Below are 15,238 nucleotides of genomic sequence, written 5' to 3'. Positions count from 1 at the left end.
GAAAGATGTTGCAGTGGTTGGAGTGCTTACAAAAATGTGATTTGGTTCCCTGCTCCCTCACTGACTTCCCGTGAGACCTCAAGCAGGTCTTTTAAGTCCCTATCTCCAAGCATTTAGATGTCTGACTCCTCGTATCAAAATTAACAAGGTGCTTAAATGCTTTGTTGAAGATTGGGAGGCAGTTGTCCATGTGCCCTCTGTTCTTTGCCTGAAGAAATAGATGAAGGGTACTTTATTTGTTCACCGGGGTGTTGTACCCAGAGCAGGTCAGAAGCCTTACAGGGGATCTTTCAGAGAAAACTTCCCACCTTTTTTGGTAATAAAACCTCACAGAAGTGGCACCCACAGGAGTCCAGAAGCTGTTGACTGAAACCAGATGATTTGTTAGTTTCAGAGGTGTCTCCACTGATTAGCAGGTGAAAATTAATTAGCGTACAGCTTCAGTGATGACTGCAGGGAGACTGAGGCTAAGAACAGATGGCTGTAAATGACCTAGTTACTGCTGCCTGAAAAGTCACACCGTTGGATCTTGTAAAATGATCCTGTCTGATCCTACCCTGCTGTGAGCAGCAATTCAGATGTGCTGCCTCTCTACGGTGGCTTAGATACCAAAGTATGTTTTGCAATTCCATCTTGGGTAGGAGCTTGAATGTGGTTAATTGAGATGACTCAGCTAAAGAGCAGCGGCACATTTAAAAGGTGTTACTCATCCACTTTCAGTCTTCTCCACTCCCTTTGATGGAAGTCATTTCACATTTAGACAGTAGCTGCAGAAATAGCCAGAGCACTGTATCTTGGGAAAGGGAAAGACAATTTCTGAAATGAGGCTTTTTGCAAAATTTTACTGTCTTAGGAAGCTTGGGGGGGAACTTAAATGAAACATGGGGATGATAATAAGTGATTAAGGATTATCTTAGACACAGATGTTGGCGGAACTTTTCCAAAAACCTCATTCACTTTGTTGGACCTAGAGACAATTCAGCAAAGCTCTTAGATGCATGGCTGACTCCCACTGAGTGCAGTCCGTCAGACAGTACCTCTTGTAGTCAGTAACTTTATGTGTCATGCAGTTCTTTTAACCTGTTTTCTTATGGTTCTTGGCAAACTTTGAATTTTTTGCAGTGTGGTTGGCCAATTCAGAAGGCTTTCCTTCAGAAGCTGTCTGTTGTGTTTGTGCAGAGGATTTGATGTAGCTGAACCCAATCCTCTTTATAGGATGTTTTAACTGAAGGTCTTAGGGCTTAGCTTTTTGTTAGCTCGCTGCTCAGCTTTTTCCTAAATCCACATCCTCAGTGGGAATGTGTCATCTTGTAATGTTTTGTTGTGTTCTATTGTGGGAGTTAAAACCAATTTGGTTTTGAACAATACCTTCTTCTATAAAGAAGCATCATTGTATGGGAAGCCAGTTTCTCATTTGAAGCCTTGGGAAACGTACAAAATAACAATAACAATGCTAACTTACCAGACCAACATAGTCTTCTGCATATTTAAGCATCAAATAAAGGATAAATATACAATTGTTACCTATAGCAAAGCTGGAGTAACACTAGTTCAGAGCTAAAATTAGTTTACTCTCACCATTCCTATGCCTAAACCACAGTGGTTTATCACATTCGCTGTGGTAAACACACTGTTGCTACAGATAAATCACAAAGAAGATGATAAAACTGTACTGTGGTGAATATGTTAAAAAATACGTCAGTGATCCTCACACTCTTAAAATGCGCACAGAACTGCCCGCTAGCTTTTGTTTATAAGTATTGGGTTCTTCATTTCAAATTATAGATAGAGGACTTAATACTGAGCTAGTCTGTATTACAGTTGTATGTATTTAATCATTTATTCTTACTGTTTTCCTCTGATAGTTTAAGGGATTTTAACTCATCAAGATCTTTCAAATGCATGCCCCTTTGGCATTAATGTAAGTAAGGCTGTGGAAAAACAGATGTTAATTGGTCTCTTTTTGAGGAAAAGCTTGCATAAGTAACTGCATAGGCATTTTAAATGTGAAGTACTGAAGAGAACATAATGACTGTAACTGTGAAAGCCAATCACAGAGATAACCGTCAGTTCTTCTCAAACATCTAAGGAAACCTGGCTGGCTGTCTTCCTTACGTGTGCTATGGATGGAGGCTAAAACATTTACCTGACAAAATATAACAGAAGTGTTGTTTTAGTGGAAAAAGTGTGGATCTGCACTATAAATTCCTCTGTTGCTTGATGTGAGACACCAGACAAGTAAGTTAACCTCTGAGTAGCTCCACCTTTTCATCTGTAAACTTGAAAAATGTTGATGTATACCTCCTGTTACAGATGCTTTGCAGTTTTTAATTAAGCAGTCCAGCAAGCAGTATGAGATACTGGTGTGAAAAGTGCTCGCCATAAGACCGGAGAGCAAGTATGGGTGGCAGAAAATGAACTCAAGTAGGCCTTTGGTTACATGAATATTAAAAAGAAAGAATTAAAAATCTAGTCTTTGAAATGAAGCTGACCTGAGAGATTAGCATCAAATCATTGTGACAAAGCTTTCCTCTGGTGATGCCACAGTACAGATTTCTAATCCGTATTCTGCATTGGAGCTGCATGTGTAGAGTCAGGGCTGGTTATGCCAGAGACTGGTGGTGTGGAGCAGAACCCCAGGGGACAGTTTTGTGAGGGAACTTTCGCTCTCCAACTGTTTCTGGTAAGACCGGTTAGTTTTGATTTTCAGCCCTTGCTCAATAGCAAGTCTCCAGAATGCCAAGAAGCTCCTCCAAATATACTCTGTTGATACATACATTATTCCAGGAAAAGTATATGCATAATTGATAAAGAGGAAAAATACTGTCAATTTTTTTGAGCCTCAGGTAGTATTACAAGCTCCAATCCTGTAAACACACGGTGTCTAGGTCAAAAACCTCAGATGAAACCTACCCTGAAGTAATCAAACAAGGTAGGGAAAGAAAGAAAGAAAGAAAGAAAAATACTAATAAGAACCCATACAAAGTTTTTGTGTTGAAACAGTTCTCCTAATAAATAAAACACAAAGTCATTAAGATGGGGTGTTTAAAGCATCTCAGAGGTAGAAACAGCAAAAGAAGTAAACAGTCTTTTTTTACCTCCTATGAAGTATGCAATAGAAAGTTTTCTGTTATCTTGGACTGAAATAAGCATATTTAGTTAAGATAATATTTTTGAAAATACTCAACACAGTATTTAATGTTGCTGGGGAAATGGCACTTAATGCTTGTAGCCCAAGGCCAGAAACAGAAGTTGTGTATTCTGAAAATTTTTGTCATCTTAATGTCTGGGATAACACTGGAGTTATGAATTCATGTACCAAATGTTTGTGGAGTTGGTGAAAGCAACATTGCATTCCACTCTTAGCCAGCTCTGATGCATCTTCTCTGTGATTTCTTGCCTGTCTCAGGAACAAATACGTGCTGCCACGTGGGTAATGTTTTCATCTAATAGCGAGTGATGTTTAATCAATATACAGAGTGCCATCCTTCTGCAGAATTACTCGATGGTAATGAAAATTCCTGTTGGCAGAGTGTAAAGTTTTGTAGTGTGGGAATTCACCCACACCCTGCGGACGTAGTTAGGAAGAATAAAGGAGCTGCTTTGAGACCTTCTGGCGTGTGTGCCTGTGAGCTGTAGAAGGCTTTCTGCCTCCTTGAATTCCCAGGGTGCCTACGTATTGACACATCTGCAGTGATCTTGTGTGTGGCTGCACAGGGAGGTTAAGCAACTCTTTAACAGAGCAGGCTTCGTGCCTTACAGCCTCTGAAGTGGATGGTAACTAAGGAGAGGCTAATGATTTTTCGATAAGGTGCAGAGCAGCTGTCCCATAGCTCAGGTTGCAAGTCTGTTGAAGCCTGAGCCATTGCTTTGTTTTAAGGAATATGAATAATTTACTTTTTACCCAATTCCGTGGAGCTACCTTTGCTAGGATTTACCAGTTCTAATCCGCTCTACAAAGCTGGCCACTGTGGTGAAGCACCATGGATCCAAAGACAGGCATCATCCTGTCTTCAAGGGGAAAACTGAGGACGGTGGCTCTGTGCATGCACCTGCCAGTCACTGCGGTGTGGTGTGACAGGGGAGATACTGTCCCTGCTGCCTTAACAAAGCTCCACCCAAGCCACAGGGCAGCTCCTGGGCTGCTTATTCCATGTTGAGCTCCTCGTTGTCCTCATTCCTACCAACTAATCGGGGGGGTGGGGGGGTTTAAACTGTGCCTATGACAAATCAGTCTGTCAGGGCTTCTGTGCTGCTGGCTTCTCTGAGAAGCCAGCGCTGCACCAAAACTGATGTGTAATCGTTTTTGTCCTGGCCATCTGCAGTGAGTAACTTTAGTCTCCTTTGGTGGTAAGTATCAAGCTCACAAATGAACCGGGAGGGTAATTTCACTGCTGATTGTAAAGATTTATATTTAGTCATCATCTCATGACTGCTGTATGACAGCATCTATGTATAATGTTTCTTAGGGCTTAAAAGTTTTTCTCAGTTCTAGCATTCAACTGAAAAATCAATAGCAATGCTGAGAATAAGACTTTGCACTCTAATTCTTGTCTCCTAGCATCCTAAACCACTTTAAAATATTAATGAAATATACCATTTTTAGGGCAAATGAAAGCATAGAAAAATCTGTCAAACAAGGTGATATTTTTCCAAAAGCCATGCCAGTCGTTTGCAGTAAAACTAGATGTAAGTCATTTCAGTAATGGGTAAGGTTCCTGTTGTTCTAGTTGTGCACTCTAAAAATGCACACAAAGAGATATTTTCTGCTCTGAGGAGGTTTTGATCCAAGTAGATTTGAAATCAGCAGCAGGTAGAAAGAGGCAGAGCGGTGGCTTGTGCCATGCAACAGCTCAGGTATGACACAGTCATCGAAGTCTGTGCTTTAAATGCTAGATGTGGATTTTTCCTCCCAGTCAACACTCAAAAAACCATCATTTTTTGCTGTGTGTGTGTGTGTGTATATATATATATATATACACACACACATAGTAGCTATAGGCTATTGCTCTGAACATCAGAGAAGCCTTCAAGGTGGTGCAATGCTTGAAAATGCTGTGTTAAGATCTTAGGAAGCTCTGACACTGTAATTTGTAACTAGTGTGTCTGTAAGTTATGGTTCATGGAGAACAGTTTTGCTCCATAAATATTGATACCGAATTGGAAGATAAACACCAGCAAAGGAAAACATTTCCTTGCTATGAGTAGAAAAGTAAGACAAGCTCTTAAAACATTTAAATGAGGTTGGCATGCCTATAGCAGCACCTGTTTACTTTTATAAAGGTTGTACCACTCTGCCATCTGTATGAGTTTTATAATGCAACTAAGTGGCTCATGGCAACTGCTTTCCAGTAGCCTGGAAAACACTTCCAATTTGTTTTATAAACAAACATGTCACAAAGGAGCTTATTTTTAAAAGGTGTATCAGTGTCAACCTACTTCTACCTTCCAAATTTATTTCTCTTACTTTCCGTCATTTTGAGGTTAGATGGCAACTTTAATATGGGTAAGCTTTACCCTTAAGATGCTGAGGGGGAATTTTTTTTTTTTAAAAAATGTCTAAACCAGCAAGTCAAATAGTTAAATAAAATGCTTCTCATTTCCACATAGTTAGAAATGTAGCAAGTGCTATGAGTCATTCAGTCTCTCTGTAACCTGTCAAGTTTCTAAGAATCTGTGCCTACAGCTTCATCCCAGTTAAATTCTCTTTGAGCAGACAGCATTGCATACATTTTGGTCTTTTACTTCGTTTAAAAGTGTGCTTGCATTAATAGAAAGCCTATCGGCCTCCTAAGATAGTGCCCTCTCTTGTAGTTTAATCCACTGAATAGTTATAGTGTAACTCTGGGTACAAGGAGCCTTCAGAGGAATGAGTGACAATTGGGTCTCATAACCCCCAAGGAATTACGGTTATTTTTTAAATAGTTTTGGGGGTTTTTTTGCTAACTGGCCTTGAGCTTACACTGAAAATTTACATTGCCCAAAATTTACATTGCCCTGGAACAGCAGAAACTTGACAGATCTTTACCTAGAAGACTTTATTTTTTTTGTTTGGTTTTTCTCTCTGAGTGTCTCAATGGTTACACTGACTGTAAGTTTAATGTGAAACGTGCCAGAATGCCAAATCCTGCCTTGCTGTAATTAATGTCTAAAATTCCACCTCCTTCCAGGGTTGGCAGTATTTTGTGTGCCTGGCACATGTAAGTTGCTGTTTACAATTGGCAAGTCATACCAGAATACTTCACCCCAATCTAGAGATTAGGTGGAATTTCAGCTACGATTGTCCAGGGAATGGGTTCTCTTATGCCTGCTGCTGACCTGTGCATATTTCTTGCGCTACCAGCAACAGCTGGTAATAATACGATTCTGCATCACTAGGTCTTAGCATATGAGGGTGTTGCTCAAATGGCATCAGTCTAAGAAAGACTCAGGCAAAAATATAAAACTAATTTATGGAAAGCATGAAACGTAATACTATGCCCTTAATGTATTTTTAGTGGAAACAGAGCATCAAAAGCACTTCTGGACCTCGGTATTGAAGAAGGGTTGTGGACCTCTCAAAAGTGTGTTTGTGTGTTGGGGGCAATCCCCCTTCATAGGAAAATGTTTGTTTCTTTCAAAACAAGGTTTGTCATCTGCTGCAATGTCAGTAGGCCTTTACATGCAATTAATTTCTCTTACAGTAAAAACTTCTGCAATAAGTTGAATTTATTTAGTGTTACTTTTTAAGTACTGTTGGTTTGAGTGAATAGACCAAAGTCACTACTGTAGTCATCACAACTCTGAGACTAATGCAGAGGAAGCAAGACTGATGCACAACAGTTTATATATAGAAGCAGAAACAGACAGATATGCCTGATATCAACAGAGCTAAAGCAAGTAATGCCTTTAACTCCTATCAGAAAAGGCTTGAAAACCAGATTCTTGACTAACATCAACTGAAGATCACCTTTATTTTATTCAAGTTTAAAAATCCCTGCAATTTTAATGTGTGGCATAATTAGAGCAGGGGACTTTGAGTCAGCTTTTAGAACTGAGGAATTTGGTTACCAGTTATCCTATTCCTGAGAAATCTGGACATAACAGATTATATAGGATTGCGCTTAACTTCACCAGATGGTTAGTTACATGGAATTCACGTAGAGCCTGAGAAAGGGTAGGTTAATTGAAATGGTTTGCCTGATTAAATTTAAGCATCCCATAAATACCACATACAGCTTAACTATTATTTCTACCCAGTAGGTTCCGGTATGTGTATGAAACTTGCAATAGAAGGTAGGTCTTAATAGTGTGTGGTACATGTGTACATTTCCATATTTCCCTGAATAGGTGCCAGGGGTCTTGCGTACCTTTATCTGCAGTTAATAATTGAAGTATCATGCAGATATGAAGAATTTGTCTTATGCCTACATTAGCAGTAGTGCATCACATTTGACATAAAAATGAGCACAGTGGGCTTTATATACCGATCACCTATTAAAAGTCTGATTCATTCTCATGCCTTAGGTCTCAGGAGGGCTAGAAATACAGTGCGAAGGCTTTAAAATACTTTTTAATTCACATTTCTCGTCAAGTCTGTAACACATCATACTTCGAGGACTAGTTTCAAAAGTCAAAGGGGAAAGCAGGGGAAAATGGCAATTACTCTTTCATAACAACTGCAAAGGATGTTACCAATGCTACAGATGTTAAAGCCATTTTCTTGCCATCACCAAATAAAAGCTTTATGTAATGAAAACATATGGCTGGTATTAACTGAAAAAGGGGCAGGAAATTGAACATTAAAGGTGCCTCTGCCCTTAATTCACAGTATTGCTGGGGGAGGGGAGGAGAAGTGCCTGAAGCGAAAGGGTGACGACAAGCTTATCTTTGAATTTCCTGCCTTTCATCAGCTACTATTACAACCTGCATATTTAAGTATTAAAAATAAACCTCTACAGAATTATAAAACCTGATCAGTGCCTCTCAAAAAGGTTGACTGTGTTTAGTTGCTAAATTCTTAATTGCAAAGAATCAGTTCCCTCACCCTCTGTATTTTTTGCAGTAAAAAGAACAGCTCTGGCTTTTAGTGAAATGGTTGTTTAAATATTACATTTAATGAAGTCAGTGGAAAGTTTCATTCTTCCAGTTTTATTTCTGAAAGGCTATATCCCAGAAAGCTAATTTCTGGAAGCATTTTCACAATCCTGTTTAAATAGAACTACTGGATTGTCTTTTTAGAGTGCATACCAGATTGGTTCATCTGACAGTCTATATAAAGCTGCTTTCATTTAGACTGAGGAGCTGACTCTTTCTGTGGTTTGCTTGATGTAATCATGTGATGACTTCCCCTTTTTTTGTGCTGCCTTTTTTCATGCTAGTTTTGAACCAGTATTTAATGAGAATAACTACATCTTTTGACTTGGCTGTCCTTAGAAAATAATCACAAATTTTAATCACAAATACTTTACTATCCTTACATTTAGTGTCAGCTGCAAATTGCTTTCGTTAGTAGGAACCCCTTGGCAGTTCATGAAGTTGCCATATTGAAAATTCAGAAGGGCAACCAATTATCTAATATTTTTGTAAACCATGGGCTTCTCAAGTGATTATTGACCACATCTGTTCTCTAAATAAATACAACGTTTTACAAATTAATACATCAAAAGGGATCTGGTTCTGTAAGCTTTTGCTGGAATTATCCCCATTAATAATCAGTGTGGGTGATGGCTGTTGTCTGTTCACATGAATTTATAAACCTAGTTGTCTCGTTATTTTAGAAATACACGTTTCTACCGGCCTCAGGTTGCATTTCTATGGTCTTACCATTCTGGAAGGTCTGCAATAACTTGTCAATCAGTTGAATATCTTCTTAGGCCTAATTTAAGATGACTATGTAGAGACAGTACTCAAACAGTAAGTTTGCGTCTGTGTGGGATTACATGAAAAACCTCAAATTAACTTTCTGGTGATTCCTTTCCTTTTCTTTTGTTCTACATATTACTGAATGATGTTAAATCCCAATTTGGTATTCCAGGCCATGAGATGCCCGTGACATCCATCTTTCAGGCAGCTAAAATGAATGCTTCTCTGCACCTTTTAAATACATTAACCAAAATAAATGTATTTTTCAGGCTCCCTTTAACCTCTAAGAGCACAGTATATTCTCCTGATTTTTGACTTTTTGTTTTGCTTTCAATTATGTTCTCTTCTGTGACCTGGTTACTTGTCTGGAGCTTGCATTCCTGGGGAATACTCAACCAGTAACTAAATATGTGTTTGAAACGTAACATGCAAATTATTATTTTAGTATTCAATAGAATTTATTTTAAGCGGATCCTGTATTTTCAGTGTCACGTGCCACCATTTTTCAGTTTCAGAGTTAACAGTCCACTAAGATGAAAGGGGCAAATCACTTCTTGAGTTACCATCTCAGATCCCTGATGCAGGTAGGCACATCAGCACCCTCTGGTTTGTAGTCAGGTCATATTTTCAACTTGAAAAGTTTGAATTAGAAAGCTTGGTATCATTTCGTGTTAGAGGCCCCTGTTTGCTTTAATTCATTTCCATAAGCTCAAAATCTCTGTAATTTATAAAACTACCTAAACAAAATCTGGGATTCTGGTCTTGAGTGAATTCAGAAAGTAGGTAATTTTCCAGTAACATCTAATATTCAGGACTCTGCCAATGAAGGTGGTTGTTGACATACTCTGTGTGTCTCATTTCTGTGTTTTCTGATACTCTACCATGGATACACTCAGCATCGTGGTTATTGATTAATAATAGTGGAGAGACAGTCTAGTTGGAACATAACAAAGCTTTTTGCTTCAGAGTTATCTATCCTTGGATGTATAAGATTACAATACAAACAGCATGGCCACCTGTAATGAATGTTTCACCTGTCATCTAAGAGTCTAAAATTAAAGTGAATTTACTGAATCTGAAAAGCACTCATACCAAAAGCACAAGAGATTCGGGTCATGCATTATCTGCAGGCTTGATACAGTGCAAATAACAATTGCTCCCAGTCCATCACTTTTACAGAGGCAACACATGTACTTGGGTGCTAGTGAGGTACTTTCCTCTGTGGTTCTTCATTCCTGTATTGATACGAAATGTGAGGGTGCACCATTTGAGCATTCTGGCCCAAGATTTTATGTAATTTAATGTTATTGTCCAAATATTGTCTAACACCAACTCACTTTTCACTAAGCAATTATCAGTTACTAGTTGGAGACAACTGTGAGTCATCAGTTGATGGACAGGGTTCACTCTTGTTGACTGCAAGTCACTTTTCCATGAACTAGCCTTCCTGCTCTGGTAAGAGTATTTGTTATGTTTGTTATTGGCTCTTGAGCAGTCTTCTGTTAAAGACTGAGATTTATCTCTTCTGTTGTCTCTTTCTTCTTTCCCTCCTTTCCTCCTTCCCTCCTTACAGAAAAATCCGTAAGAAGTTCACCAGATCACAGCTGAAAAGAGCTTCCAGAACACCTTGTTCTCCGATCATTGCAAAGGCAAAGTCTCTCATGAACAATAGGCAGGCACGAACACAGCCAGGAACTATCATGCACTGAAGATATAACAGCATCAGCACCATAATCATGTCAGAATCATGTATAATTGTGAATACAACAGGACCTTCCACATCTTCAAGACAAAAATGCTGTACGGACAGATTGTGGCTGGGTTCTGTGTTCTGGGCAGGATCCAACAGCAGCCCTTGTTCTCCCTCATCTCTGCAAGGGCTACTTCTGGTTCACTGTGCAGGCCTATCCCAGATTGTCCTGCTATTCCCTCCATTCCCAGTCATCAGCGTTGGCTGGTCAGGGAGGGAGTGTTTGCACTGACCGCACTGAAGGGGTGTAGATGCAGAGTCCACCCACCTTTACTTGTCTATGCCTTCTAGTGGCTTGATACAAAAATACACAGCTTTCAAAACTATTGCAGTGTCTTTAAAGTGGGATTTAGCCTTAAGGGGCTTGCATTTTGAAAAACAGCTGCAAATGTTGGGTGTTCATATTTTCCAGTATTGGCTTGAGTCACTTTGGATTTGTTTTTGTGAACTGTTGAGCATCGAGACCCTGAAATGAGGACAAGAAGTAGTTGAGCAGTTCTGAAACTTACACTGAATTAGGAAGTGCCCATAATTAGTGGCCAGTGTTCAAAAAGCTGGCCGTATTAGCTTTGGGTAAAATCCTGGAAAGTATTATGTGTGGCAGTGAACATCCAGCTGGACTAGTTGCATGTGTAGGAACTGGTCCCATTGTCTGTATATTTGCAAGCATCGACCGATTTTTTTGGGTATTTTTTGCATTTCTTGAAGCCTATTCTGAACAGTGAAAACCAGCAGAACGCCATTCCTAGGAAAACATGAAGAAATAGAGTATTTCCTAACAGAAATGTCTCTCCACAAAATAATTTCTACATTTTGATACATCTGGATAAAAAGGTGTCTTGCAGAATGCTTTGAAGTCCATAATTGTAAGGCTACAGGTGGATACTTACCCTGGAGAGATGATGTGCCTTTTGAAACTACTTGTAGGAAACTGTCCATCTCCCTGAAAGTGGGAATGGCAACAGAGGCAGGTCTTTTTTCTACTCAGGTACTTACAGGTGAACAATCTCTGTCCCACTTTGAAATCAAGAGGCAACCAGTGTGTAGCACTGCTGTGTAAACCTCGTTGGGACATGTTGATTATCTGAGGCGAGTTGTGTCCTTCAATAGGTTTGGTTTCCGTATGGCTTTGTAAGAGGTAGTCAGACACTGAACACATCATAGTCAGCTGAGATGAGCTTCAAGACTTTTTTCCCCCCCCCCCGTCTCTTTATTAGGTAGCTCTAACGGTGTCATATAGATGTCAGGTTTTCATCCAACTGTGGATGTGCCCTCAGCTCTGTCATCAGACAAAGATCTAAGTGGTGTCTCATACCTCTGAGTGATTCCCCCAAAATTATTTCCCTCCCCATGCGATTTATGGTTTCAGCCTGAAAGAGCATCTGTGATCTTGGTCTGTAACTAGCCATACTCTCCATGTAGGAATTTGAGCTCTTGAGACAGTGACTCAGATGCTTCTTCAAAGAAGAAAGCGACTTGACCTCCTGAAGGGACTTACTGATGATTTTCTGGAGTGATGGATCCAGGTCTTGTTCAGTGTTCTTCACCAGTATGAAAAGGGTGAATATGAAGGAGAGATTATGACATGAAGTGCTTCTAGTACCCTGAGCACCCTAGTGAATGTCACTGATTTGAAGTCAATTGGAGAAGGCCTGGGATTCATCTGCTTACAGTTCTTTCCAGTAGCTGATGAAGTGTGCAGCCCTAGGAGTCTCTTCTAGCCACAGGATCTGCTTTTTCCTCACACCAGGAGGGCTTTTCATCAGATAACTGAGTGGAGACAACCTATTCTTATTAGTAAGAATTGCCTTTATTAACTATGACATATGGGAACACCTTTTCTATAATTGCTTCTTCACCCATTAAAATAAAGAAAACATGATTATTCAGCAATCTGTTTGACTGAAAGTATGAAAACCGTGAACAGAAAGAGGTTTGTCTCCCTCAGGCATCAGTGAAATCGCACACAGCAGACTCATTTTCAAAGTGTCGTTAGCTGTAAGGTGGTGGATTTTTTACCATGCCTTATTAAGCTTGTACTCAGATCATTTCTTTTAGTCAGTGTGCTACAGTGTCTAGCCAGTATTTTGTAAAATCTCTCTGTGTTTCAGCTTTTGACAAAAGTATTAGTATCCGTAATAGTCTGATGTGAAGTCATTTTTTCTTCTTTCCCTCTGAGGAGAGAGACTGGTAACATGGCCCTGTTAACGCAGCCAGCTGCCTGATACCGTTATCTTTTGCATCAAATAGCTAAGGTAAGGAAGAATCCTTTGCAGCTTCAAGGTGAGGTGCTTCATCTGAATACACTGGAAGTAATGCTGTGCCCCTGCCTGGCAGCCGTTTCACAGGTTGCAGCGTCACCCCTTGGGGCGGTAAGGCACGGAGACTGATCGCTGGAATAACTTCTGCGCTGTCTTTAAACTGTTTTGCATGCAGCTGCACAGAGACTTTCCCTCCCCTAAAATGCACACAGTGCAGAGAAACTGCATGCCATGTATCGCACCTTTGTCTTTACCTGCTCTCTCTCCATGTTACCTTTCCTGCAAGATGTTCTCCAGAGATGGATACAGGATTTACCTGTGAATGTCGACTGGAAGTGATGATGGAAGATCAGCTGAAGACATGTTCCTGCTGGGTTTGGGCATAAAGATTTAATTTTTTGTAGAAATTGTGACACTCCTTACCACAATGTGTAATACCATGCTTTCTGTCAAGTTAAAAGATTTTTCCACTGGCTGTAAGCAAAGATGACACATTCCTATATAAACCATGAGAGTATATCCACAGCAAATCAGAGCTCAGTACTGTTTTTATTAAGCTTCCCAAGATAATTATTTTATAACTAGCTAACATAGATCATCAACAATGACAAAGAGTATAAATATAAACCTCAGAAGCAAGGACAAGAAGTTTGGTACTTAGCGTGGATGTGAGCAAGAGAATCTAGGCAGCATCAGCACTGCATTTGCAATATGATTTGTTTTCCTGATAGCTAAATAAGAAATTTGTCTGAAAATCAGCCGCTCCTCTTGCAAATACAGGGCTAGAAAAACATGCAAAATGCACCATCTTTTTGTGTCCAGAGGTCTCATATAAATAGTAGGCAGATTGTTTTAATGTTTAAAATGTCTGTGTTGCTGATTTCAATTATACAGCTATTCTGCTCTCTTGAAAAAATTAGTATATTGTTTTCAGATTAATTTTAAAGGCCCCTAATTAGCAATGAAAGTTTTGTTTCTGTAGGATGGAAAAAGGAGATTTGAGATACTTGAGACTGCTTGAAATGTGTTGGTGATATAAACCAGTATCTTTTAAACTGGTGTTTTGATTAAGGGCAAATATAGCCTTCATTTCTGCAGTCCAAACTTCCCAGCATGTTATGAAAAACTGGGTATTGAAACTGAAAAGAGAAACAAACAAGCAGTAAATGGTGAACTGGAACGTGCACTTTTTATTAATCTAAAGTAAGATATTTTTTTTTAATAAATATAATTTCAACACAGGTACTTTCCTAAGTATGAAGGCTTAAATAAAATGGAATGGCTGCGTAGTAGTGTCTGATATATTCACAGCATAACAAGCCACAGCCTTTTGCAGAGAAAATTATAGTCCTTCAGAAATACTATATATTGCGTAGTATGATATAGTGGACACAGTGTCTTCATATATGTGTACTGCTATAGTAATGGAAGTGTTAGAATCCTCTGGAAATATCAGCAAAATAATACTAATTTTTCATTTTCTTTTGAAGGTCCTTTATATAAACCTGTGTCTTCATAGGCCAGAGTGGGTGTCGAGAGATCTGAGTTTATATAACTTGCACAGTGGGATTTTTTGGACTAAGTCAGGACTTTTTTATTCAAAAGTTGCATGTTGAGGGAGGAAATGTAATTTTGGAATACATGGGTTTTGGCTAAGAGTTTCGAGGTTGTACTATACAATGATCAACAAATTTGCAGAATATGCTCCTGTTACTTATAAAGTTTAACAGCTGGTATTGAAATACAGTACTGATTAAATAAAAAAGAGAAGCATTAAAGACCTGTCTTAAAAATTCTATTGTTTAGACTAAACGTGAATTTCTCAATGGAACGGTAAAACTGGGAAGCTCAATGTTGAGTGTTCAAGAATGTGGAGCACCTTAGAATGGAACATAGTACTATTTGATTTGCATTAAAGTGTCTTTGTGTACAAACTTTGTGACTCGGCCCTTTTTGCAGGAAACTATATTTCTGCATTGACACTGTCATCCTGTTTTACAGTAGCTATTGAATAATCAAAAGACTGAAAAATCATGAACTTTTGAAACTGCAGTATAGTTAAAGGCACAAGTAGATGAAATGGGGATGAGGAAAGAAGACTCAAAAGCCATGGACAGACAGACATGAGGTATTGGTCATTGCAGTGGAACACTAGAAAACTACTTAGGATTGAACTGAAATCTAGGTGAAAGGACTCAAAGGCCACAAAAAATACTAGAAGTTACAGTGCATTGCAGTCTCCAGTGCACTGGCCCATCTAAACTTTGTGGGTTGGTATTAATATCAAAACCAAATGTTCTTAATTTGGTAGCACCTAGAACTGGTGGCCCCTATGTGAATATGGGACATAATCGGAATTCTCTTCCTTACTAACATCTGAAGT

At 39.2% G+C, this 15,238-nt stretch overlaps 1 protein-coding gene across 2 annotated transcripts in view; it reads left to right on the top strand.

Annotated features, from left to right (window-relative positions):
• Nucleotides 1-14,789, top strand: part of MTA3 (metastasis associated 1 family member 3) — a 136,667-nt gene extending 121,878 nt beyond the window's left edge. For both annotated transcript variants that reach the window (XM_037405660.1, XM_037405659.1), the window contains one exon: nucleotides 10,418-14,789. In XM_037405660.1, coding sequence (XP_037261557.1) covers nucleotides 10,418-10,429 — 12 coding nt within the window. In that variant the 3' untranslated portion in view covers nucleotides 10,430-14,789. The remainder of the gene's footprint in view (nucleotides 1-10,417) is intronic.
• Nucleotides 14,790-15,238: the final 449 nt, after the last annotated feature.

Source organism: Falco rusticolus, chromosome 12, assembly GCF_015220075.1.
Source record: "Falco rusticolus isolate bFalRus1 chromosome 12, bFalRus1.pri, whole genome shotgun sequence".
In the NCBI taxonomy this organism is placed as follows: domain Eukaryota; kingdom Metazoa; phylum Chordata; class Aves; order Falconiformes; family Falconidae; genus Falco; species Falco rusticolus.
The sequence above is the reverse complement of the archived record's forward strand: the minus strand, read 5'-3'. Positions and strand labels throughout refer to the sequence as shown.